Source organism: Perca fluviatilis, chromosome 5 (genome assembly GCF_010015445.1).
Source record: "Perca fluviatilis chromosome 5, GENO_Pfluv_1.0, whole genome shotgun sequence".
Lineage (NCBI taxonomy): Eukaryota > Metazoa > Chordata > Actinopteri > Perciformes > Percidae > Perca > Perca fluviatilis.
The window spans coordinates 32,668,437-32,695,075 of NC_053116.1; the positions used below are offsets into that span (position 1 = coordinate 32,668,437).

The following is a 26,639-nucleotide window of genomic DNA, read 5'->3' on the forward strand; positions in this document are numbered from 1 at the left end:
TGCAACATCTCTATGGGTCTCTAAACACACACACACACACACACACACACACACACACACACACACACACACACACACACACACACACACACACACACACACACACACACACTGTACACAAACACACACACACACATAGTGGAAGAAGGATTCAGATTTAAGTAAAAGTACTAATACCACACTGTAAATATACTGTGTAACAAGTAAAAGTCCTACATTGTTACTTAAGTAAAAGTATGGTAGTATCATCAGGAAAATGTACTTAAAGTTAAAAAAATTTAAAATAAAGGTACTCAATGCAGAAAAATCCTCACATTTCAGAAACTGGAAACGATCAAAACAGTTCTGTCCATCAACTAGTTCATTAATTGGCTAATCATTTCAGCTGTAGGCCCTGCGTATTGTTGGGTAGTTTAATTTATAATAAAACATAGTATTTTAGAAACTGCATGTGTTTTATGTGCAACAATCTTAATTTGTAAAGCAACCAGTAGCCTAACTAAAGCTGTCAGATGACTTTAGTGGAGTAAAAAGTACAATATTTACCTCTGAAATGTAGTGGAGTAGAAGTAAAAAGTGCCATGAAAAGAAAAGACTCAAGTAAAGTAGCCTACAAGTACCTCAAATTTGTACTGAATTATAGTACTAGAGTATATGTACTTAGTTACATTCCACCACTGGTAGGAATGACAGTTCATTGTGACGAGGGGGGCAGGCTGTGGAGGAACGGGGGCGTTTCCCTGTGCTGCTCGTACCTTTACTGCAAGGTCTTCTACCTGTCAGGTTGGAACTCCAGAGCTGGCTACAAACCTGACTGGAAATTGAAAACGAACCAGCGCCATGGAGTCTCCACTGAAGACTTCGCCCGTCAGACCGGGCTACCACAGACTGGAGGTCCAGAAAACGACGTGGGACGTCCCGGAGAGATACACGGCGCTGAAGTCGATTGGCTCCGGGGCCTACGGGACAGTTTGGTGAGTTTACCCGGGGGGAGCGGGCGCACAACTTCGGGTAGCGGCCTACTGATGCGGAAAGTGCCTCAGAGTTTGTGTCTTTTCGTAGGCCTATTTTATACAGAAAAGTGCAAAGTATTGGGATCTTTTCGTCCAAACAGTTTATAATACATGTTAATCCTGCTGCATGGGCTGAAGTCATAGAATATGGCAAGGCAAGGCAGCTTCATTTGTTGGCTATAGCACATTTCACCAACAGGGCAATTCAAAGTATTTTACATAAAACATTAAAGAGCAGTTAAAAACGATAAAAAAAATTGAAAACAGATAAAATACGAGAATAAAATTTAAAGTGCAATATAAGAAATTAACAATCATTTAAAATAAGCTATTATTGGACTTAACGTTTTTGTTGACCAGTGTTTCTGCCATTGTCATAGCAGAAACATCATGTGTGGTAGCCTGATAAATTGATGCTGTTTTGTAAATGGTCAAAGGTCCCTGCCTTTGATGTTCACTATCAGTATTTAAATGTTTGCCGTCACAAGTGGTTTCTACATGTAGCCTGGTTTACAGCCTTAAGTCTGCATTCCACTACCAGACTATACTGCATGCAGTGCAAGAGGCTGAGATTACTCTGACATCTGCTAACAGAAGCACTATTGTCCACCTGAGGCAAGTCAGCAAGTCAATACAAGTCCTGCGATATGACAAGAATCTCCTCCACCAACATGAGAAACCCCAGCCTACAGGAATCCAAGATTTCTCAGAGACACTTCAATCTAATGATACGCCACTGACAGACAAGATCTCATTACTGATATGATCATATTTGGTCGGTCTATAAAAGAGGGGATGTCAGCCATCTGCCCTAGTTTATTCATTTGAAACTTTTATTTCAGATATAGGCTACTTATGGTAAAAAATGTTTTTCTTTTTTCAATAAGCACTGTAGGAATTGTATCAAACACGCCCAATTACAAGTACCAGATCACCTACAGAACAGCATCAACAGAAACTTCAAAAATCCCTAAACAGACTCGCAATGTAGGCTATACTAACAAGTCTTGATAGGAAGCAAATATAAAGTAAAATAACAAAAAAATTGTCGGTTTGGATACATACACTCGGAACTTTAAAAACTCTAGGTTTAAATGAAGAATTTAATTCAACTTGCTTTCTCTAATGTCAAAGTATAGTATTTAAGATGAATATACTTACCTATCAACATAGTTTTTAATCACTTTCAACCTGTTTGTGGACTTGCACTTTATTGACTGATGTAATGAGTGTAGCACCTTGGTTGAGATGGGTGTATCTTCAGGTAGCCAACGCCCCTTTTACGCACAATCACACCTGTTGATGATTCTTATTAAGGGCTTCATTGCCCATTCTTTCCAAGGACTCTGATGAAGATATAACCTTACATCGAAACGTTAGTCACTGTTATGCACCTTCAAAAAAAAGTAAATAAATAAAACTACAGTAAGAGTACAAGTAAGAAGACATCTGTGTTGCACCGGATTATTTTGGTCTGCAGAAGCGCAGAGAACTCTCTCTTTTTTTACATAAAGTAAAACTAATTTCTACACAGAGAAGCTGAAATTACAACCCATTCTCACTCCGAACTCTTAAAATGCGGACGCTTGGTGGAGTGGATGTCAGCGTCAGATACGACGCAAAAAGCACCTTCAGCGTGTGTGTCGAACGCACGGTGCAGAGCAGCAGCTACATGGCACTTAAACATTACGTAGCATTAAGAGTAGTAGTAGTAGTAGTAGTAGTAGTAGTAGTAGTAGTAGTAGTAGTAGTAGTATGAAAGGCCGAAAATCCGCATAGGGAGGTTGGTTGGGGTGGTGGAAAGTCAAACAACACAGGACTTTCACCCAACTGTCCCGTTCTTCTTTTTCTGAACCCAACTGTCCCGTTCTTCTTGTCCTAAACCCAACTGTCCCATTCTTCTTTTCCTGAGCCTAAGTGTCCCGTTCTTCTTGTCCTAAACCCAACTGTCCCGTTCTTCTTGTCCTAAACCCAACTGTCCCGTTCTTCTTGTCCTAAACCCAACTGTTCTGTTCTTCTTGTCCTAAACCCAACTGTCCCGTTCTTCTTGTCCTAAACCCAACTGTCCCGTTCTTCTTGTCCTAAACCCAACCGTCCCGTTTTTATCCCGTGTATCATGGAAACGTACCTTCTTATAAGCCCACCCACGGCATTTTCCTTAACTGCTCGGGGCGCCTGTCCATGGGCAGCCCCCTCACTCTGACATCTCTCCATTAGTACACGCATAGGTACTGAGCATGTGTGTGTAATTCAGGCCTGTGTGTAATGTGTATAATAATAACAACAGAGTGAAAACATTGTAATTTCCCTCGCAGGATTAATAAATTGTAAATTATTATTATTAATTATTATTATTAACCTAACTGCATCAAAAGTGACGCCAATAGTCCCGACCAAATGCGTTTAGATAAAGCGCGTTTAGATATGACACTAAATGAGACTTTTAGCGTCAACACCAACTCCAAAGTGTCCGTATTTTACGCAGTGGGAGTGAGAATGTGTTGGGAATTATTAGTCAATCAGTGGATTACAGTATTCAGCCAGCAGAAAAATAATGATGATTGCACACATTTGTTTTTCTGTTTATATGCTTCTAAATTGAGTATCTTTGGGTTTTGGACTGACGGCCTGACAAAATAAGCTATCTGAAAACATTACCTTTGGCTCTGGGAGATTGTGATAGGCATTTTTGCCCCATTTTCTGACATTTTAGAGATTGATTTATTCATCAACTATTTACAATGAATAAAGAAATATGCTATGCCAAAAAACATGATTTGGAACCTATAGATTATGAATGATTTCATGGCTGCACAAATTGAGGAAAATATCTATTTTGACTGATATTTCAATTGCATTATGATTCACAGTATTGGAGGGAGTGATCATTTTTGTATAATTATTCTCATTGAAAAATATTAAAAAACTAATTAAACTGTAATTTTTGTAAGTAGAAAAAGATTTTTTCTTGTAGGATAGGCTTTGTCGGCTGGGACTTCTCTACAGCACACTAATACTTAATTCAGAATGGGTTGACACATATTTTGCCTTAAACAAATATTGCGCCCCTCTGCGATTTGGATATTGCAGTAGTCCATATTGCAATTTCGATAAAAATATGATTCATTGTGCAGCCCTACCTCCCACTGTGGGACATGCCCTTTACACTGTGTTTTATTCCGACTTAGTTCTGCCGTTGACCAGAAGACTAAGGAGAAGGTGGCCATCAAGAAGCTGTATCGTCCTTTCCAGTCCCTCATCCACACCAAACGGGCCTACAGGGAACTCAGACTGCTCCGCCACATACAGCATGAAAATGTAGGAACTTGACAAAAAGTGGGCATGGATGTGAATGTGGAGTGAGTGCGCAGTCTCTTTTTAGTAAGAGGGTGGACACAATAACTTAAGTTAACAAACACTTAATTGATATGATACAGCCAGTGAAGGGCGTAACTTTGGGGTCAACATTAGGAGGGTTTTGAGATCTCGAACGATCTAGGGAGGTCCTGGGACCTCATTGAATACATTTTTGAAAAAAAAAAAATCGTAAAAAAGAGACAAAAACGCCAAACGCGCCAAATGTTGGAAAAAGTGACAAAAACTTCGAAAAAAGCAGCAAAGATTTGTTTTATTTTAAATGAAAAAAAGGCGACAAAAACGTTGAAAAAAGTGTCCAAAAAAACCTTGAAGAAAGAGACAAAAACTCAGAAAAAATTGGCAACAAAAATTCGAAAAAGGTGACAAAAACATGGAAAGGGAACAAAAACTTTGGAAAAAGCCCAGTTTGGAAACCCCCCCCCCCCCAAATTATGCCTATGCAGCCAATACAACAGCCTGCCAAAAGGTCTTTGTTAAGACTCTGTGTCACACAATGAGTGGTCACATCAGTGTAGTTGTTCAGTCCTTACTTAACCAGAAAGGTCAATCTCAAAGATAAGACGAGATGATTTTGAGGATAAGCAAAACTTTGTTGACCATTCAACAAGGGCCCATAATCCCATCAATGCTGGAAGTGATGTGTGTTGTTGGAACACAACCCTCATCATTCCGTATTTTTGCCGTAAACCTTTGAGGAACTGCAAACGCTTACATAACCTCCTTTTACTCTGCTAATCTTTGGAAGGCACCAAATTCAATGTGTTTTAACGTGTTTGTCAAATGGACACGTTTACAAAAGACTACTGGGTAACACTTTACTTGAAGGTGTCGACATAATCGTGACATGACACGGTCATAACTATGACATAACACTGTCATGAACATGTCATAAATGTTATAAACAGTCATAAATGTTTATGACTTCTGTCATTAAGTGTCATTCGTTTTTTTTGTCATGAGAAGTTGACATTGTTTGGGTTGTCTTGATTATGAAAACTTGACATTAATCAAAGTGACATTACCAGAAGTTGTCTTGGTCATGACAAGTTGACATAAAATTAGTTTGGGATGTCTGTAATGACAACTTGACATTAACCAGGATGACATTACCAGAAGATGTATTTGTCACGACAACTCTACATTACATTTCTTTGGAGTGTCCTTATTAAGACAACTTTATGTCAAGTTGTCATGACAAAGACATCCTCTGGTAATGTCATACTGGTTAATGTCAAGTTGTCATTACAAAGACATCCCAAAACAAATTTAATGTCAACTTGTCATGACCAACACAACTTCTGGTAATGTCACTTTGATTAATGTCAAGATGTCACAATCAAACTGTAGGTGTTACTCCTGGGTTGTGCAGTGTTAACTCTGCACCGCATGTGCATGTGACCTCTTTTGACAAACGTCAAGCTCGAGAAATGTATGCAAGCTTTTCATAAGTTTGTTTTACAAACAAACATATTGTATGTTAACATTGGCAGACTCAGGCTGTCTGAGGGGCACGCAGCAAGTTAACTAGCATGTAGGGCAGCCTATTTGGCACTGCATCAATGACTTCTCCATTTTTAAGGGGAAACCCAATAGTGCACTACTAGGGTGTAATTTCTACTAAGGACAGGGGGGACATGTCCCCCCCACTTGCTTATACATAGTTTAGTACTATTCTTTCTGGAATAATTTATCATTATGGTCAACTTAATTATTTCCTGGATTTTGTATCACCATAGTCCCTAAACTTATATGTAGAAATGCAGGAAATGGGATTCAAATAGAAAACATTTCTTTGGCGGAGGACCCCCAGACCCTCTTTTTTGTGTCCAACCCCTACTTCTCAAACCAAAGTTACACCCTTGGTGCACTGCATCTTGTTTTCTGCACTGGGAACCGTAGAGGACGGCGCTTTATGGTGTTTTCTTTACTGGAAGGGTACCGGAGAGGGCACTTTATCATGTTTTCTCTACTGAAAGGGCACCCAAGGACACTTTGTCATGTTTTCTCTACTGAAAGGGCACCCAAGGACACTTTGTCATGTTTTCTCTACTGAAAGGGAACCCTGAGAGCACTTTATCATGTTTTTATCTACTATAGAGGCATCCCACAGGGCATTTTTGCTGCTCTTTATTTCTGAATCTACCAGTGTATGTTAATGTCTTCACTGTGTTTTTTTTTCTTATAGGTGATCTGCCTCCTTGACGTCTTCACACCTGACTTCACACTGGACAAATTCCAAACCTTGTGAGTTAGGGATTCAGGAACCACATTCTTCTGCTTGTTCGTTGTCGCAGCTTGTTGAGACCCTGTGTTCATGTGTGTGCATGTTTGAAAAGTTCAAGCAAGGAGGTGTGAGAGCAAGCTGACTCCTGTTTTGTTTTGGTCGGTTTGTGCGGTTGTATTTCCTCACCATAGCAATGAGCGCTTGTCGTCGACAGTTTTTAGACCCACTTTATGTAGCCTACTTTACGTGTTGATTATGTCTTTATACTCTCCTTATTTCCCGCTCTTCTCTTTCTCTCTCTAGTTATATGGTAATGCCATTAGTAGCCCAGGATCTGGGCCACATTATGAAGAGGCGGAGATTAACTGATCGCATCATCACATACCTGTTCTACCAGCTTCTAAGGGGACTCAAGGTAAGTGTTTGGTCTAATGTAAAAATAACATTAGATAATATTACTTAAAGCTGCTCTAATCTTTAGCAGCTAGAGACAGATATTTAGCATAGACATAGAGCTAAAGAAGAGTGAGTATTTGACTTAAATGTATCATTTATATGTGGGCACAAACACGACTCTATATGAATGCAATGTTGCTCTGTATCTGCTGGATGTGTAAATAGGAAACTGTTTGCTAACAAGGTGATAAAACTGTATAGCAAGGTTATATTTACAGCTACAGAAAAAGCAATGCACATTTAAATAAGTGCTTAAAGTAGGTAGAAAAAAACTAAATTCTTTGCAGAACTTCACAAATGTATTATGCTATTTTGGAGTCTCTCGTGGCTTTAGGGCTAATATGAGGCTAGATATAACAAAGGATCTATATTAAACACTTAGGAAAGTATATAATTATTAAGTGCAGGATGCATAATCTTACATTATCTTCAGTTATAATAAAATAAGTACAAAGAAGCAGGTTGGCAGAGTAATGTGGTGACCTCTTGTCTTTTGTCCCATTCTGCTCTCCCTTTAAAGGTTCAGTTGGTAACTTTTATAAAAAAAACTCATATCCTGACAGTACTACTACTACATGAGACAGATAATCTGTAAAAAAAATCTTGTTCCTCATTTTACACTAAAATACAGTATGTGTCTGAAAATATTTGAGGCGAGAAATAGGCAATGCAGTAGCAGAATCTTGATTCATATTTGATTGTAACTCGTATGATTTCATGTGACAAATAAAATGGATTGATTGTTCAGCGCTGTCTAGTTGGACAGTTTGATCGCAGGTCACGAGCAGTCATTGACACTGCGTTAGTTTTATCGAGACTTCTCTGCTCTGATTGGTTGTTTATTTTGCGGTGGAAACTTGCAACTCCCATTAGGAGCACTAGGAGGAGGCAGAGAAACATGATTCTTTCCACAGATTATTTGTCTCATGTACTACTGGCAGGATACAGTGACAGTTTCAGCAAATATGACAAAAACATATTTTTTTATAAAAGTTGCAAATTGCAACTATAACGCACAAGGTCAGATGTCTTACCGGCATATTAAATGAAGTACGTTCAGTTTACTGACTGACTGCTTTTCCCTTATTTATGCTTGTACACGCAATGCTAGTCAATGTGTAAAAGAAGAGTGCTCAATGGAAAGCACGTTTTAAACCGAAAAAAACAAGACTACCTCCTCATAAATGCCCTTTTGTCTTTGAATTAAGCTGCAGACTTCTTTGACCCCATGATGTTTTCCCTTTCCATATCAGTGTGTGCTTTAAGCACTCTTCTGTGCTGTGAGAGCACTCTGGATTTGCTCTAGGCTGGAAAATACACAAAACAGAGCCCTCGTAATCGGCTGCGGGTGGAGACTTTGTGATGTGTAATGTGTATTTTTAAAATCCACAGGTCAACACCATGCCATTTAGAGAGCCATTAGGCCATGTGGGTCTGCATGCTCTGCTACACTTTGTGTATGTGCAGTAGGCTACGTCCATTTGTGTTGAGTTACTGTGTGCTTAAATCTATTTTCTCCTTCTTTACAGTATATTCATTCTGCAGGGATCGTTCATCGGGTTGGTGTTTGAACCTTTTTTTAATACATGTACACCACTTACTGAAGAATTTGTGTCTCACACATAATCAATATGTACACTTAAAGGAATAGTTAACATTTTGACATTAAACATTGCGTTTATTTTCTTTCTTGCTGATATAGTTTTCTTAATGCTAAGCAAAACTACAAGGCTATCCGGCTGCTAACTGTATATCCATATTGATGACATTAGATGACATTCGAGTGGCATCACTCTTTAATCTAACTCTCAGCAAGAAAGCAAATTGAATACTTTCCAAAATGACAAACTATTTGCAAAGTCATAATAGGCTCCTCTGTTGGTTGCATTTTAGGATCTGAAGCCCGGAAACATTGCTGTGAGCGAGAACTGTGAATTAAAGGTAAGGTTAAAAGTCTCACAACAAATCAGATTGTTCAGGTCATGATGATGATGAGTTTCGGCTAATAAATCTGAAAACATTTAGACATTTAGCTCTTTTATGAATGACAAGAAAAGAGTCAACATAAGTGAACTCAAAAACAGCAAATGCAACAACACTTGAAAAATAATTATTTTATCGTTGAAATTATATTTATTTATTTATAAATTAACTAATTATTAGTAATGCTATAATTCTTTAACAGTTTATTTTTGCATACATCATAACATTTTATGGTAAGTATGTGTGAATGATTACCAAATATGGATGTTAATGATTAATGTTCAACTGTTAATCAACAATAAGACAGTTAACCAATTAAAAGCAATAGCCTATTATTAAAACAAAAACAAATATATTTGTGCACGGGGTCCAAGCCCTCCCGACGCGAGTCGCCCCCGACGACCCGCGGAGTCCGCATATGTGTAACCTAAAGCACGACGGTGGTTAGGGAAACGTCAGGAAATATGGCAATGCGTGAGCTGCAATGTCTTAAAGTATAAACCCTAACCTCCCATTTATATTAATTGTGTACAAGCGTTGTAATGGCACAAATGTAATTCTATTGGGTGCGCAATTGACCACGCCCACTTTGTTCAATCAATACACCATTGTAGGTGTGGCCTTAGGAGTGGCCCTAGATGGCACCCTTTAATTTTCATAAAAACTGGATGATCGATCCTCCCGTTGGGGTGAACTGGACTCCGTTGCCTGCTTGTCGGTTAACCGTTAATAATCGGTCAACGAGGATTGGCTATCAGTCAGGGAAAAAAATCTTAATTAGCATCCCTATTACCAAATAGTTTGTAAACCAAAAATTGTTTGTAAACCGCCAATAAACCTTATTATAAAGTTACAACTGGTGATTTTTATACCTTGTTAATGGTTAATAAATACTTTGTAAAGCATCAATAAACGTTATTTATATAGCTATTATAAAAATCTGGCTCCTCTGGCACCACCTACAGTCTGTAGTGCGATTGGATTTGAAAAAATCCACAGCTCCCTGTTCAGATGCACCAATCAGGGCCGGGTGTCTAACTGCGTGTCATTCACTGCTCATGCACACGCATTCATTTTCCCCTTGTGGGGGGAGGTGCTTAGGAGACCATTTTGGGCTTTAGCAGAAAGGGGGGAGGGACTGAGAAGTTGTTGCTGTTCAATTTTTTTGGCTAAGTCCTGGACTTTTGCATTCCTACCTACAGCACCTTTAAGTAAAACTACTAATACCACACTGTGAAAATACTCTGTTACAAGTAAAAGTCATGCATTGAAAAAGTAAAAGTATGTAAGTATCATCAGGAAAATGTACTTAAAGTATTAAAAATGAAAGTACTCAATGCAGAAAAATCTGTCAACAGTTCTGTCAATCAAACACGTGTTTAATCTGCTAATCATTTTAGCTGTACTTATATAGGCTTATATATTGTTGAGTAGTTACATTTTTAATAATACATTGTATTTTATAAACTACATGTGTTTTATGTGCAAAAATATTAATTTGTAAAGTTACAAGTAACTAAAGCTGTAGCAAAGTAGAAGTAGAAAGTGGCATAAGAAAAAAAGACTCAAGTAAAGTACAAGTAATTCAAATTTGTACTTAAGTACAGTACTTGAGTAAATGCAGTATTTTCCACCACTGCTATTCTCAGATCCTGGATTTCGGCCTGGCAAGACAGACAGAAGGTGAAATGACTGGTTATGTTGTGACACGCTGGTACAGAGCACCAGAGGTCATATTCAACTGGATGCACTACAGTCAGACAGGTACGAATATTACCTTCCCTTTAATACAAAGAGTCAGTTTGTCAGAAATAATAACAGAATATTGCAGTATGCTACGGCAAAAGTATTACATTTTTGTTATTAAAATTCTCTCCCTCACAGTGGATGTGTGGTCAGCTGCCTGTATCCTGGCTGAGATGATTACTGGCCAGGTGCTTTTCCCAGGAGATGACAGTATCCTCACACATTTGGCTCACTGTCTTGTAATAAAGCACTGTATGCTCAATTATAATAGCTAGAAGCTCATACTGCCCCCGGTGTTTTTAATGTTTAAAATATGGAACATTTTGAAAACAGGTGCAGCATTGTAAGATTTAGAAGTACCGATTTTACACGTAAATGTCAGTTTATTATGTGGCCCTCGAGTTAGTGTTTCTGAAAAATCTGAAAGAAATGACTGATTCTTGTCATCAGGGTTATCTCAGCTCAGGATTGGTAATTGGCCTTCATTGAAAAGTGGAGGTATGAAGTTTAAAAAATGTGGGATTTACCAGAAAAGGTTGGTTGATATATGTGAAATGGATATGGAGATATCTCATTCTATGCTTAATCAATTCTAACCATTCTGCTTATTTAACATGTCTTTAACGAGTTCCCCAACTTTGTGGAAGTGCATTACTAAATTGCCGGAGTGCCCATTTAACCCTGTGAGGTCTACAACAGATCGTAAAACACGGACGCTTAGTCAGGTGCCTTTGTCGTTGTTATTGACGCTAAAAGTCTCCTTTAGCGTCATATCTAAACGCGTCGTGGGTGGGCTTATGGGGCTTACGTTTTCATGACACGTGGGAAGAACGGACGGTTGGGTTTAGGAAAAGAAGAACGGACGGTTGGGTTTAGGAAAAGAAGAACGGACGGTTGGGTTTAGGAAAAGAAGAACGGGGCGGTTGGATTTAGGAAAAGAAGAACGGGGCGGTTGGGTTTAGGAAAAGAAGAACGGACGGTAGAAAGAAAAGCAAAGGTTAGGTTAGGAAATGTGACACGATTCCCGGTCTCCTGGGTGAAAGTCCTGTGTTGTTTGACCCATCCACCACCCCAACCAACCTCCCTACGCGGATTTTCGGCCATTCAAACTACTCGCTACCGTTGTCTCTCTTAGTGTTCCGTCATCTTCAAACCCTGTGTAGCTGCTACAAACACGCTGAAGGGCGCTTTTTTCGTCGCTTCAGACGCTGACAGCCACTGACAGCCACTGTCCAAATGTCCGTATTTTACGAGTTCGGAGTGAGAACGGGTTGAGGTCTAAGGGCATTTTAAGGTATCTTTTTAAATTCACCTTTTAAAGGTATTTGTACATAACGTGATCCCCATGTGTTTCATATCAAAATGTTCAGAACAAACTCAGCTTTCTCTGTAGTGAGATCCAAATATTTTCCAGAGCAATGTATAAAGAGATAATTTGGACCTAAAGGTGAGAAGTTGATGTTCGCTTTTTGAAATTTCTCAAATCTCTTGTGAAAACATTTTTCAATTTGATGCTTGAAATTAATTAACAATAGTCTTGGGTTCACAAATGTAGCGTAATATATGAATAAAATAGTAAATAAATGTCTAAAAGAAAATTTTGTAATATCGCTTATTGAATACGAGTGTTGTCAAACATCCCTTGGACTCGCCGGTGCGTCTTTTGTCCTCAGAGGGTTAACAAATGTAGATATTTAATTGAATTGAATATATCCATCCGTATTTCACACTTCCTACATCATTTCTGTAACAGATGTAACAGAAATGCAACCAAAACTACAAAAAGTTAAAGGAGAAAAAAGAGCTGCTATGTTTTGAAATGCAGTACCGCTCTGTCATGTATGCAGAATGAAAATCTTGCAGAACTTGCAATGTCGTCGCCAGATCCATGTGGTGTATGTGGTGCATTATGAGGCTTCCTTAACCAGCCTATTTAGGTATTGATCAGCTGAAGAGGATCCTCCATCTGACAGGAACACCAGACTCCTCCCTAGTCCAGAAGATGCAGAGTAAAGATGTAAGTTTCTTATGCTAGTTAACATCAGCACTTTGCAGCTTTCATATTTCTTATTTGGCCAAATTATAAAGGCGGTGTGTATTTCCAAATACATATATCTTTTGCCTATCCTTACTTGTAAGCTCATGCTTTAGAATGAAATGTAACCACCTGTAACTGTTTTCCAGGCGCAATCGTATGTGAATGGTCTTCCCCCGCAAAAGAAGAAAAACTTCAAGGAAGTGTTTGCGTCCATGGATGGAAAAGGTGCGCTGAACTGCTTGTGCTTCTTCACTTCAAACTGAAACTGAATTTTTTATCACTGAAATATATTACAACTTATTTTGAGTTTACCTAATACCTCTTTGCCGACTTGACAACATTTTCTATACCATCATGCCTCTAAAGTCATGTACATAATTTTTCACTTTGCTGTTGATATATAATAAATAGGAGATTTAAAGGTCCCATGACATGCTGCTTTTTGGATGCTTTTATATAGGCCTCAGTGATCCCCTAATACCCCTAGTACTGTCTGTTTATCGAAATTCAGCCTTGGTGCAGAATTACAGCCACTTCGAGCCAGTCCCATAATGAGCTTTCCTTAGTATGTGCCATGTCTGTGTCTGTAGCTTTAAATGCTATTGAGGGGGAGAGAGGGGGAGCAAGGTGGAGGGTGGGGGTGTGGCCTTGACCAACTGCCATGCTTCGCTTGTTTGCAAGTCATGATGTCTCTCTCTTTCTCATGGGCAGGACAAATTCTCTGGGCGGGCAAAGCAGTGAAAGGGGAGGTAACCTTTCCCCTTATGATGTCATAAAGGGAAGATTCCAGATCGGCCCATCTGAGCTTTCATTTTCTCAAAGGCAGAGCAGGATACCCAGGGCTCGGTTTACACCTATCACCATTTCTAGCGATTGGGGGACCATAGGCAGGCTGAGGGAACTCGTATTAATATTACAAAACCTCATAAAGTGAAGTTTTCATGCCATGGGACCTTTAATGGTTCTGCTGAGTTGGTAGATTTAACTGGCCAAGTAACGGTTGAGAAAATGAAAAAATAAATATATACATTGTCAAGAATTGAAACGTGTTTTTTCTATTATGATGCTTCCAGCTGTAGACCTACTGGAGGGGATGTTACTGCTGGACCCGGAGACGAGGCTGACAGTTAAGCAGGGACTGTCGCACCCCTTCCTGGCTGAATATCATGACCCAGAGAGCGAGCCAGACTCCGAGCCGTATGACGACTCCTTCGAGAACATGGATCTCGCTGTTGGGGAGTGGAAGAGTACGTTTTTACAATGCACACAATTAGGGCTGGGCAATATATCGATATTATATCGAAATGGATATATGAGGCTAGATATCGTCTAAGATTTTGGATATCAACTGCAATTACTCCTCTGTCTTTATATCCTTTGTCATGCAATGCAGGCTTACTCGTAGACTGTTAATGTTAATGGCAACGCAGCGAAGTGCTGCAAATGCAGAAGTGCCTTAAACCTGCATTCTATCTGAATTCCAGCAGGGGGCGACACGTGCGGTTGCAAAAGGAGGTCGGTTTCTGTAAAAGTCTATGAGAAATGACCCACTTCTCACTTGATTTATTACCTCATGTAAACATCTTCATTTATGGTTTCAATCGCTAGTTTTAAGTCTTCTGCAGCACAGAATGCGGTTAATTTTTTTTATTATGGTCTTGTTGATTTTAAAATCGGTAATAAAGCAGGGGGGGTTTTAGGGAGTGGCTATGATGTGATTGCCAGTGAAAGTGTGTAACGTAACGTAGAGTGTAAGCAGCTCCTCCCTCACTCCTCCCCCGTCTCGTCTAAAATTGTCACACCAGGATGGCTGCGCCCGTAATGGCAAACCTGACGACGGATAGCAGATCTCCACAAACCAATGGGTGATGTCACACATGCGCTGTCCATTAATATACAGTCTATAGGCTTACTCCTCTTTATTAAGATGGTTTGGGGGGAACTGGTGGGCCTGGGTTGGGATTGGGGGGGTTAAAATGACATGGTCTTCTGTTACACCATTGTGCACTGTTATTGCTCATTTTATAGAAAATTTCAATAAAGAAATTGTTAGTCATTATATCCACATTACTGATGATTATTTATCAAAAATGTCATTGTGTTAATATTTCGGGAAAGCACCAATAGTCAACCTGACAATACCTGCGCAAAATCAATATCCATGTATTTATTCATAAATATAGTGGGATTTGATTTTTCCCCATATCGCGGAGCCCTACACACAATGCCCAGTATATTGGAAATGATCAATACTTGGTGCGAAAGTGCCAAAGTTGACTCTGTGCCATAGTCTCTTAAAATTAATGTACACTTTGGTGCTTTTACAGGATGTTATAATACTGCTTTTCTTTTTTTTTTTCTCATCAGGTCTTATCCACATGGAGATCATGACCTTCGACCCCGACAACCCCAGCAAGACAGCCATGTAGACGCTGTGATGTGCTGGCACCTACCAACGTTTGGTTATAATACAGACACCAACTGTAAAGGTCAACACTGTCAAGCTGAGACAAACAAAACAACATCAAAAGTAGTTTTGGTGCATCTGATATGTATTGCAATTAAAATGCATTATCAAAACGGCAGCTTTACTTTGTTTGGCGGCCTGTACAGGACAAGGTTTGTTGTTCTGTCATATTTAGACACCAATTTCAATAGAAATGGCATTACCTCAAACTTGATCAAAAACGCTGAACCACTGAATTATAAAATGCTGTCTGCTCATTTCAAAAAGTATAAAATATATTGACGAAATAATCTTAACTCAAGGTCTTGACCAGAGGTGGAAAGTAATGAATTACATTAACTCACGTTAGTGTAACTAGTAGTTTTTTTTTTTTTTTTTTTTTTTTTAAAGTAGTTTTTAAAATTTTACTTTAACTTAAGTATGCTTTGTTTGACGTGTTGTACTTTGCTACATTTTGGGTAAAAAGAAAGTGAATAAAAAAGGGCTCTAATGTTGCTTTGCGCCGTTGCTTTGTGCCCTCATCAAATCACAAAACACAGTGATTTAATCAAATAAGTAAGTATAAATTAGATATTAAAGGTGCCCTGCCACACGTATTTCATTACTTTGTGGTAATGTCTGAAGTTCTACCATGGACTCAGTAACAGTTTTTGTGGAAAAAAGGCCTTGGTTACCTTGTTTCAAGCCATTCTAGCATGGGATATAAAGCCTGCAGGACGACTCAGCTCGATTTGTGCCAGTTCTCATTAATATTCAACAAGCTAAGTGGCTTGACTCTGATTGGCTAACAGCTAGCCAATGAGAGCCTAGCTATCAGCATCCTTTACCCAGCGCAACTGGGCGAGCTCATGAACAGTAATGAGCTCAGGCAACACCACGTCAGACTGACCAGCTTTTGTAATTGGCCTCATTTCTCTGCTTATTTCTTTTCAGTGGCTAGAGCTGACAGAGGAGGTAGCAGTTCATTTTCACATTCATGACATAACACAAACACATATGGACCTAACATATTTCCAAAAATACAAGTAAAAACGGTTTTGTGTGGCATGGCACCTTTAAATAAGTAAAAAAAAAAGTATATTTCCTGTGGTAAATTTGCTGGTAAAAAGTAACAAAGTAACTTTTACTTTAAGTAAATTTTAAATGAGCAACTTTTTACTTTTACTTGAGTAGATTTTTACACCGGTAATTGTACTTGTACTTAAGTAAAAGTTCAGCAAAGTAATAGTACTTTTACTTAAGTAGAATATTTTTGTACTCTTTCGACCTCTGGTCTTGACTCTCATTTATTACCTTTTGTTCTGAGCCTGTCAACTGCATCTCATGATTTTTATTATAAGAACATCCCACCGTTCTTTCTGTGAAATGGTAGATGTACAATCCATCCAGTGATGATGAGAGGTTGCTTTGACAATCAACACCATATTTATTTTATTGACTACTGCAATGTAGATCGTAAAAACAATGTGTTGTAAAATCCGTTATAAAATAAAAAATAACCATAAATACCATGCCATAAGTGTAGCTGAGACATACAAGGACACAGAGCCACACTTGTGTGTGTGTTTATTGAATAACTTGTATAGTATACATAGAACATATAGCACATAGAAAGATAACCCTGGCTTAAAATAAAACAATATTCTTAGTTACATTTCATCTTACTTCACAAAGACTTTAATTTTCTCATTTTGTATGTTTTGTGTCACATATTCATAATATGCAAAGGGCATATAGTGCAATTTTACTTAAGGATTCATTTGGAAAGATGTGGGATTTTTATTTTTGATCACCTTTTTACTGTTGGAACACACTGGAATTGTTTGCAAATAAACATCTGTATGAAATTACATGTCGTAATTTAATGATGTTAGAATGATTGACAGAATTCAATAAATAAAAGATGGCTTGTAGTAAAAATATGAAACAGGCACAAAGTGTAATAGAATAATCAATCGCTAGAGGGCAGCATTACATCATGGTAAAGATTCCTTCAGGAGGACGACGATGGGTTGAACGTGTTCGTCATAGGAAGACTGGAAAACCAACAGGATGTCTATGAGTATTTTAAACAATGGTACAATGAAGACAGGATAAGCGGATACACATACTGTAGGAAGATTATTAAGAAATGAGCTTGTCAGATAATAGATGTATTTATTTTTGGTGGCTTTTCAGTAAAGTTTGCACCAACTAAGAGATGGCCTCATGGTGGCCGATGCCTGGCCTTCAAATCCAGGTCTTACATATTGTTTTCAGCTTTGTAACAATGCATATTCCAGCTAATCTAAGAGGGCTTTTCAATAGTTTATTTAGTTCAAGAAGTATAAGAAATTTCTTAACCCTCCTATTGTCCCTGTGTCAAATTTGACCCGTTTTGAAAGTTTCTATATAAAAATTTTGGGTTTCTTTCAAACAAATTGTCAAAATAATAATGTGGGTGGTAAAAACAAGTAAAATAAATAATCAGTTCACTTTTTTCTTTGGACTTAGGTGTTTCATTCAATTTTATTGCCTTTGAAAAAAAAACACATGGTAAAGGATTGTTGAAAAGATTGAGAAAAATGTCTAATAATGCTTCAAAAACATCTAAAAAATGCAACAAAAACTTTGGAAAAAGTGATAAAAGCGTCAGGAAAAGCAACAACCGACAACTGTTCTTAAACTGTTGGACTATATGCTATGCTGTTGTTGTGATGAACCTCGTCTCATCCTTGCTTGTTAACGACTGAGCCTTTAGGAGATGCTCCTTTAATACCCAATCATGACACTCGCCTGTTTCCAATTATCCTGTTCATGTGTGTAATGCTACAAACAGGTGTTTCCCAGTCTTTTGTTGCCCCTGTACCAGCTTTTTTTGAATGTGTTGCAGCCATTAAATTCAAAATGAGTAAATATTTGCAAAAGTTTATCAGTTTGACATCTTGTCTTTGTAGTGTATTCAATTGAATATATGATGAAAAGGATTTGCAAATCACTGTATTGTGTTTTTATGTACGTTTTACACAACGTCCCAGCTTCATCGGAATTGGGGTTTGTTGTTTTCCTCTAAGATGTAGTGGAGAGAAAACTCACTTAAGTAAAGCACTTAAGTAAAAGCACTTGGTATATTCCCCCACTGTCTTACCATACAGTACAGTACATTGTGAGCACGTTAGCATGGAGACATTAGCATTTAGCTTAAACCGCCACTGTGCCTTAGTAGTCTCACAGAGCCAACATGCATTCCACAAGCATTTGTTATTTGGAATTTCATTCATTTCATTCTACATAAATTTACACTTCATTTCACTTGACTAATGTGAGCGTCTTGGGCACCAACATTTCTTTTCGGATTAATACATTTCCACCTTATGATATCATAAACTCTTTCTTCATTCTTCATTGAGTCTACATCCTGCAGACAAAATAATCCCCTGTGTGTCACACCCCACCACATCCCCAACATCCTCCTGTGAGCTCTCTTATTTCATGTTTCTGCATGGGCATGTTGCATTCATCTCCCTATGTTTTCATTGTTGGCAGGCTTTAAAGATACATTTGCCCTTACCTTTGCAGTCCTGTTTTCACTTATTAGTCATAGGTGTGGCATGTTCGTTATATCCAAGGCACTTGCCAAGGTTTGCTGTGTTGCCATAGCCAGCTGCAGCAGCCAAGTTTACCTACTACTTTACTTGTCTCTAAAACCTATCTATCTATCTATCTATCTATCTATCTATCTATCTATCTATCTATCTATCTATCTATCTATCTATCTATCTATCTATCTATCTATCTATCTATGCAGAGATTTTAAAAGGTATATAGTCATGGTATGTTAGTTTTCTTTGTATTTTTGATACTAATACACATTTCAAGAAATTCTTTTTCATCCAAACATCTTTTAACACATAAAATATACTATGCTTTGAATAAATGTGTGTCTAAATGTTTTTCCACAAAAGTAAAAAAAAAATTAGGAGTGAGTATTTTCATCACCTAATGCTATTGCAACTATTTTATGGAGTTGCTGAAAACGGTCTTGCTAAAATGGAGCGTTTCAGACAGAAGATGAATACATTTAGACAGACAGTTTGAGAAAAAAAGACATTTCTTTAATTATTACGCAGTGTTCTAGTAGAAAACCTTAAATGAGCGAAGAGGGACGTTACCAGTGTTTGTGGTAGTCTTTAACAAATGAAGGAGCACTATGTGGAGCACTATGTGGAGCACAAATTTTTATTTGTGGAGACTACAATTGATCAGACATTGAACCCTCCAAAATACTGACCCAATTGTAATTTTACACATGCTGTTCATGGGGCTCTTAAGAGTACTCTGTACTTTCGTAATACTTAAGGTGGGGTATTTTTAGCCTTTAAAAATCCCAAAGCACGAGCAAAAGTGTAAGGAATGGATTCAAATGTGAGTATATGTGCTCTGACGTGAGCTATAATTGTTAGCATGCCCTGCTAACAAGCTTACTGTTATCAGACTTTAGAGTAACATGTTAGAACAAAAAAACATTTCAATTACATTTTTATTCATAATAGCATACTACAATAATACTGTGGATAACTTGGTCCAATCTGCAATACAAGAAAAATGCATTTTCTTTTTTTATGTCCTCTGCATGGATCGAGTGAAGATGTTGAATTTTTTGCTTAGACATGTAGTTTTAACCTCACACATTTAGCACTACAGTATAAATCATGTATGTTGCCATCAACTGCTACATCAGACCCTTTTATGGGTTCTAGTTTAATAAAAGAATTCCCCTGAAACATTAAAAAGTCTCTTTTCTCTAAATAGTCTCCTAACCCTTACTGAGTTTAAGCGTAAGCATTAGCTGATGCTAGCTAGCTACAGCTGACCTGGTTTTATTCGGCCAACGAAATTCACGGTAGTCAGCTCAGAAATGAAAAGCCTGCCAACTTCTGTGTGAAATCGTGAAATTTCAAAAAGTACTTTGAATTTCATTAGCAACTCTGCCACCGTCCATGTGCCATGTGCTGTGCTGAATGGAAATCTTGACGGTTATAGCAACAGTAGCCTATGTATGAGTGGTGGGGCTTATCCAACCGTAAATTATTAACCCACATTTTTATCCATTGTTAAAAGTAAGACTACACCAAAAATCAACAAAAGGAAGCAGAACTACCAAAATGAATATGAAATCAGGTTTATTCCAGATGGTTTAGTGGTACAAATTCACAATAAATCTGGTTTCTTTTTTTATTCAGAGTGGAAATGGAGGTAAAGGAGGATCAAAACACCATTTATTTACTGTACTGGAGAGCTCATTTTCCCTCTGAACAGGAGAAGAAAAGAGGATCCCAAATTTCATATATGAAAGTATTGTGAATGTGGCTGCTTTTGATGATGTCAAAATGCACAACAAAATGACCTATGTGAGACAACAGATGAAACATTGCAGATAGGAGGAGTTATCCCATGTTTGCTTTAAAAAATCATGAACAACCACATTTGGACCTCCTTCTGTGCAAATCTAAGAACTGCTGTTGGCATTTTATGTGCAATGATTGTTGCCTTGTACGGATTCTCTGTCATCACACTACAAGTATCCTCTTGTCTGCATGACAGCAGATCCAGCAACCAAAAGACAGCCAGAGAGGGCTGACTCACATCTCTGTTGTTCTTTGTTTTTGGTCTAACCATTTCTCTGCCTCTACTTCTATTTTTATGTAATCTTTGACTCTCTGTAGGTAGGTGGTGCCAAAGAGGGAGCAGCAACACAGTAACTAAATGCCAAAGAGAGCTGTCCCATTACATGGATCTGCCATCTGAAAATTGTCAAATGCAAATGTCTGTGAGGCTGCTGTGTCTCCAAGGAGACAAGTGATGGGGTTTATGGAAGCTTTTATAAGTGGTTGTCAGGGAAAGGGGAGAAGAACCTTATAGAAGAAGAGTGAGATAAAGACAACTGCTGTTTTTAATAACGGCGGCTAGAGACTTGGCTGGTGGTCTTTTTTGTGATGAAACTGCTGCTGCTGCTGCCGCCGCCGCCGCTCCCAAAGCCGCCGCCGCCGCCGCTGCTGTAGCCACCACCGGACATGGACATCCCGCTGCCAAAGCCGCCGCTGCTGTAGCCACCACCGGACATGGACATCCCGCCGCCAAAGCTGCTGCTGCTGCCATAACCGCCGCCGCCTCCGCCGCCTCCGGAACCAAAGCCCATACCAAATCCGCCGCCGCCTCCGCCACCGCCACCTAGTGATCAGATTAAGCCATTTAATTAGAGATGGAAAGAATGAGAATTCCGTTACGTCTTATGCTCTTTTCATTTAAACTCAACCAAACTGAAGCTTTTGTCATTTGTATATACATGAACTGGTTTAGAAATGACTTTAACAGTAAAGATATATGCTGATACATACCGCTGCTTGAGGACTGTATGTGGATGGTTGCGTTTTCACCGCCATGGCCAATTCTGTAGAGAGGTACACAAATGAGCAATTTTAGCTGCTGGTGTTGCTTCCCGCACATTGTAATGCAATGCAATCTCTTAGTGTTTCAGAAGATTAAATGTATGGGAACCCAAAGTAGCTGAGCCTTCACCTTAATTCCTCTCCTTCCAGAAGCTTCCTGTAGGTGGCGATCTCAATGTCCAGAGCCAGCTTGACGTTCATGAGCTCCTGGTACTCGCGGACTTGGCGGGCCATGTCCTGTTTGGCTCTCTGCAGGGCTTCCTCCAGGTCCCTAATGCGGGCCTTGGCATCCTTCACTGCCAGCTCACCGCGCTCCTCAGCCTCAGCGATCTGGGCCTCCAGGTTGGCACGCTGCCAGGTTGGAAAGTTAGCAGAAGCTTCAGAAGTGTACGTAATATATGTCATTCAAAATGTCTTCTGTTCAGCATCTGTGTTTTAACATACATATAACCATGTAACTGTTATAATATATACCTGTCCCTTGACTGCCTCAATCTCATTCTGTAGGCGGCTAATCATGCGGTTCAGCTCAGCAATCTCACTCTTGGTGTTGCGAAGTTCATCTCCGGTCTGGCCTGCACTGCTCTGCATCTCCTGGTACTGAAGGAATATGATAAAAAATAATTGTTATTGCATATTCCATGGACCGACCACTCCATTTGTATTTCACATTGCAGGACGTGTGGAGGTAATTGGAGGTGTTGGTGAACATGCTTTCTCTCACTACCTACCTTCTGTTGATACCATGATTCAGCATCAGCACGGCTCTGGTTGGCGATGGCCTCGTACTGAGCCTTGACTTCAGCCACAATGGAGTCCATGTCCAAATCGCGGCTGTTGTCCATCGTCACGATGACTGAGGTGTCCTTGATCTGTCCCTGGAGCTCACGAAGTTCCTGCACAAGAGATATGTGTATTTAAAAAAATTAAAAAAAAATTAAAAATTAAAAAAAGAAAGAAAATGAAAGCAGTATAATATCTATTTCTATTCTGTATCCATGCCCACCAGTCCCTTTTAAAAGCACAGAAATAGAGATGATAGGACTGAGGTGTGGTTGATTTTCCTTACAGCCTCATAGACAGCTCTGAGGAAGTTGATCTCATCCTGCAGGGCGTCAACCTTGGCCTCCAGCTCAACCTTGTTCATGTAGGCGCCATCTACATCCTGTAAGTTGAGAAGAAGGAAATGCTCTGCATTGGTGATTGGTCAAAGGAAAAGCAATCATTCATTCCACTGTTGTTAAGGACATGGTGGAGCTTTGTAATTGCAGATCAATTCTCACCTTCTTAAGCAGCACAAACTCATTCTCCACAGAAGCACGCTTGTTGATTTCATCTTCATATCTGACACAAACAGTGGAAAAAATTAGCTGATGAAAAATGACTGTGGGCATCAACTACTGTAGGCCAGCCGTTGTGTTCAAAGATGTGATACGCTTGGTTTCCTGCGCTGGTATTCACTCACTTGTTCTTGAAGTCCTCCACAAGTCCCTGCATGTTCCTCAGCTCTCCCTCCAGCTTAACCTTCTCATTGCCGAGCCCATCCAGCTGTCTGCGCAGGTTGGCGATGTAGGCCTCGAACATGGCGTCGATGTTGGAGCGGGTGGTGGTCTGTTCCTGCAGCAGGTTCCACTTGGTCTCCAGCATTTTGTTCTGCTGCTCCAGGAAGCGAACCTAAAAGGGAAAATCATTTAATGTTTAGATCCACTCTCACTTGGGGAAAGGTGTTAATTTCAATTTGAATGCAAAACCATATTAATCAGATCATGTAATTAATTCATTAGTAGGACCACATAAAACAATGAAATTATCCACATTATAGAGTTGTGTGCTTTTGTCAATGTCTGTTTTCATTTGATCACTTTCAGCAAACTACAAATCAAACTATATTTACGGTTGCTTTTCTTCGTGATCAGGCATGCTCACTGCAAGGTAACAAAGATGTTTGTCTTCTTTGTTTTACTTTGATCAGGTGATCCATAGAGCCACACCTTTGTGTGGCTTTACCACACAACAAGCTCTTGTATGCACCAATACTGGCAGCTGCTGTTTTAAAATGCCCCTGGGGAAGGGATGATTCAGACATAATCCACTGTGCAGTCTCTCTGCACAGTGGAGTATAGTTGAACTGTACTTGTTCTAATCAGATCATTATGTTTAAACATCTGACTTGATTCTGATAAACACATTTAAAAGCCTGTTCCCATAAAACAGAAGATGCATGCGAGGCACAGAGTTCATTGCTCTGCCATCTGGTTTTGAATCCTGGAGAATGCGGAGCCCATCCCTCCATTTTGGGTGTGTACAGTCCGTATGTCTGTAAGCTTTCTTTCTTTTTTTAAAGGCCAGGTGAGTTGTACCGTGACACACCTCAGCTTAGCCTCTTCTACCATGCCACTCCCTCGCCTCCAGGATGCATACTTTCACTGAGTGAACTTGCCTGCCACACCCCCTTAGTCATTATTGCTACATGCCTGAAGATATAAACTGTCCCATTGATTGAGTGGTGATGCTTTAGACATAAACCATTTGTGTACAAGCATTTTATTTTGTAGAAATACTAAATTAAAATGTTCCATAACAGGAAACTAATGTTTAATTTCACAATATATAGTATATGTAATAGTCAGAAGTCTACTTTGAATGAACAGGATGGGATCAGATTACCCATGTGAAGATAGATGAGGTGTTGTATGAATTTAGCATTTTCTCTCGCAGGGTGTGGTTAGCTCGTTTTTTCCTATCTGCTTGAGAAAAAAGGTCTTACAAGGCCTTCATTTATACATGAATGTGTAAATGGGTGAATTATTTTAAACTTAATTATTGTATCACAACTCATCTTAAGAAAAATTAATGGCATAAGTTCATGCAAAGACTTGTATTATGCAATGCATTGAAAATAGTTGGGGAAAGACGGGGTCCACTTTCTGCAGCCCAGTTGAAAGCTTGTAAGTCCTAGCTGCCATGGGAATTTGTGATAACCTGATCTCTTTTTTCCCCTCATACTGAGAGCCAGGAGTCACTGGATACGATCACTCTAGTGTTTCCTACCTCTCACTCTACACAGAGACAGCTGACAAGGGGCCATTTTTGTTCAAAGAGAAGCTAAAGGTCAGGTTTCAGTGAAAATGCTAGCTGATGCACAGCATTGCTTTGAGAACACAGTGTAAGATGAGAGGTGACTACAGAGAAGTTTTGGACGACTGGCGAAATCATATTTATACTAATAACATTGTGCTCCGTAGTAGTAGTCTTCAGAGTAAGCTCTAGCTAGTCCCTTTGTGTGAACATTATTCAGGTTTGGATCAGTTACTGTGTAATATTTAATGAGCCCAGGTGGCCCCTTAGAGAAAGTCTGTTGCAGCTACAGTATACATTTCCACAAACCAATGAACTCTGTGTGCAGTGCCTCCACGATCTATTCCTCAAATATCATGTTCCCCAGTTCATTCATAGCAACATCCATTATTTAACCAAATTAGAGTTAACATATCAAAAACACATTGCATCTAAATAGAGTTTATGACATGTAAGAACATTTTAAGTGGTGTGGGACATAAACTTAACATAGAAAAGGGGTACTCACCTTGTCAATGAAGCTGGCGAAGCGGTTGTTTAGAGTCTTGATCTGCTCTTTCTCATGGGTTCGGACAGTCTGGATGTTGGGGTCGATCTCAAGGTTCAGGGGGGCCAGCAGGCTCTGGTTGACTTGGACGTTTGTGATGGGCATTCCCATACCTCCGCCGCCACCACCACCACCACCCATACCCATACCACTGAAACCATAAGCACTGAAACCGCCGCCGCCGCCACCGCTGCCGCCACCACCACCACCAGCGCCAAATCCACCGCCAAAACCACTGCCGAAACCACCACCACCAAAACCACCACCACCAAAACCACCACCACCACCACCACTGCTAAAGTTTTGCCGCACTGAGGTACTTGACACTCTGGCTGGCGCCATGAACGACATGGATCTTGAGGAAAATTGGCGGACGCCACCACCGCCGCCACCACCACCGGCGTAGCTACCACTACTAAAGCTTAAACCACCGCCGCTGCTGCGGCCTCCTCCACTAGAAAAGCCTCCACTGCTGGACCGCATGCTCGAGGTCCTAACTTTTGTTGTCATCTTGATGGCCGGTTTTGTTTCCTCTGAAAGGAAAGAATCCACAGAGAGAAGGGGGAGCAGAGAAAGAGAGGTATGGCAAAGCAGTGGAGAACACAAAGAGGAGAGTCAAGTCCCTCTAAGTATCTTCTCCCTGTCCGTGATAGATTTTTTATATGTCAACTGTGGAGGAGGTACCAGTGAGCTCCACCTCCTCTGCAACTCCCCCTTAACCCTCCTCCAATTACCTGGATCCTGCAAGGTGCACTTGCAGGCAGGTAGAAAGGCTCAGGGCAGCTCAGCCTGTCAGACAGGTAACAGTTCCACCCCTGTAAAGTCATCGACGCTTGACACACCCATGTACTCGCAGAGGAGTGGCATCAGAGCAAGGGCTGAGAGGGGAGGAATGACATGTTGGCAGTGGCATTTTTACTTGATTAGCTGGGGGCTTTCTGAGAGGTTTGGGAGGGTGGGGCGGTAACATCACTGATCCACCATTTTCTGCTTTTCATCATCTTGCAAGATAGGTAAAATGTGAATATTTAGCGCTTTAACTAAAGGTTAAATTTAAAAAATCCCACTGGATTTGCAAAACACATTCTAACCATGCTGCTGTTAAAGTTGACCCTTTATATAATTGAATGTATTATGAGTAATGTATATATTATGTTTATGCATTTGTGCATCTATTTCCAAAGACATGGAAGTTTGCACGATGATAATAAAGAAAGAAATGCTCAAACTGCACCACGCTAAAGAATCTGGTCTGACTTCCATTGTATTGGGGCCAAGGCA

At 39.6% G+C, this 26,639-nt stretch overlaps 2 protein-coding genes across 3 annotated transcripts; one reads left to right on the plus strand and one right to left on the minus strand.

The window, feature by feature from the left end:
- The first annotated feature begins 771 nt into the window (after positions 1 to 771).
- Positions 772 to 16,131, plus strand: zgc:171775 (STKc_p38 domain-containing protein). 2 transcript variants are annotated; one of them, XM_039799646.1, is made up of 12 exons: positions 772 to 974; positions 4,202 to 4,331; positions 6,577 to 6,635; positions 6,919 to 7,030; positions 8,601 to 8,630; positions 8,965 to 9,012; positions 10,704 to 10,818; positions 10,939 to 11,010; positions 12,738 to 12,817; positions 12,985 to 13,063; positions 13,912 to 14,085; positions 15,206 to 16,129. In XM_039799646.1, the coding sequence occupies exons 1-12, from the start codon at positions 841 to 843 to the stop codon at positions 15,265 to 15,267; spliced, it is 1,095 nt and encodes a 364-aa protein (XP_039655580.1). In that variant the 5' UTR covers positions 772 to 840; the 3' UTR covers positions 15,268 to 16,129. The 2 variants fall into 2 exon arrangements, with proteins under 2 accessions (XP_039655580.1, XP_039655579.1); XM_039799645.1 differs by having other exon boundaries at positions 10,704 to 11,010; positions 15,206 to 16,131.
- Positions 16,132 to 20,450: 4,319 nt separating this feature from the next.
- LOC120558593 (keratin, type II cytoskeletal cochleal-like) lies at positions 20,451 to 26,006 on the minus strand. Its single transcript, XM_039799643.1, has 9 exons — positions 25,320 to 26,006; positions 23,199 to 23,407; positions 23,017 to 23,077; positions 22,803 to 22,898; positions 22,465 to 22,629; positions 22,208 to 22,333; positions 21,864 to 22,084; positions 21,683 to 21,735; positions 20,451 to 21,515 (listed from the first exon to the last, which is right to left on the minus strand). The coding sequence occupies exons 1-9, from the start codon at positions 25,866 to 25,868 to the stop codon at positions 21,238 to 21,240; spliced, it is 1,758 nt and encodes a 585-aa protein (XP_039655577.1). The 5' UTR covers positions 25,869 to 26,006; the 3' UTR covers positions 20,451 to 21,237.
- Between the last annotated feature and the right edge of the window lie 633 nt (positions 26,007 to 26,639).

What these genes read in the sequence shown, in the direction of transcription:
- zgc:171775 (XM_039799645.1), top strand. Translation starts at nt 841, where the DNA reads ATGGAGTCTCCACTGAAGACTTCGCCCGTCAGACCGGGCTACCACAGA. An exon ending in GGGGCCTACGGGACAGTTTG is followed by an intron (nt 975 to 4,201) that starts GTGAGTTTACCC and finishes ATTCCGACTTAG; the next exon opens with TTCTGCCGTTGACCAGAAGA. An exon ending in CGCTGTTGGGGAGTGGAAGA is followed by an intron (nt 14,086 to 15,205) that starts GTACGTTTTTAC and finishes TTTTCTCATCAG; the next exon opens with GTCTTATCCACATGGAGATC.
- LOC120558593 (XM_039799643.1), bottom strand. Translation starts at nt 25,868, where the DNA reads ATGACAACAAAAGTTAGGACCTCGAGCATGCGGTCCAGCAGTGGAGGC. An exon ending in GTGGAGGACTTCAAGAACAA is followed by an intron (nt 23,078 to 23,198) that starts GTGAGTGAATAC and finishes TGTTTGTGTCAG; the next exon opens with ATATGAAGATGAAATCAACA. An exon ending in TTGAGGCAGTCAAGGGACAG is followed by an intron (nt 22,085 to 22,207) that starts GTATATATTATA and finishes CCAACCTGGCAG; the next exon opens with CGTGCCAACCTGGAGGCCCA.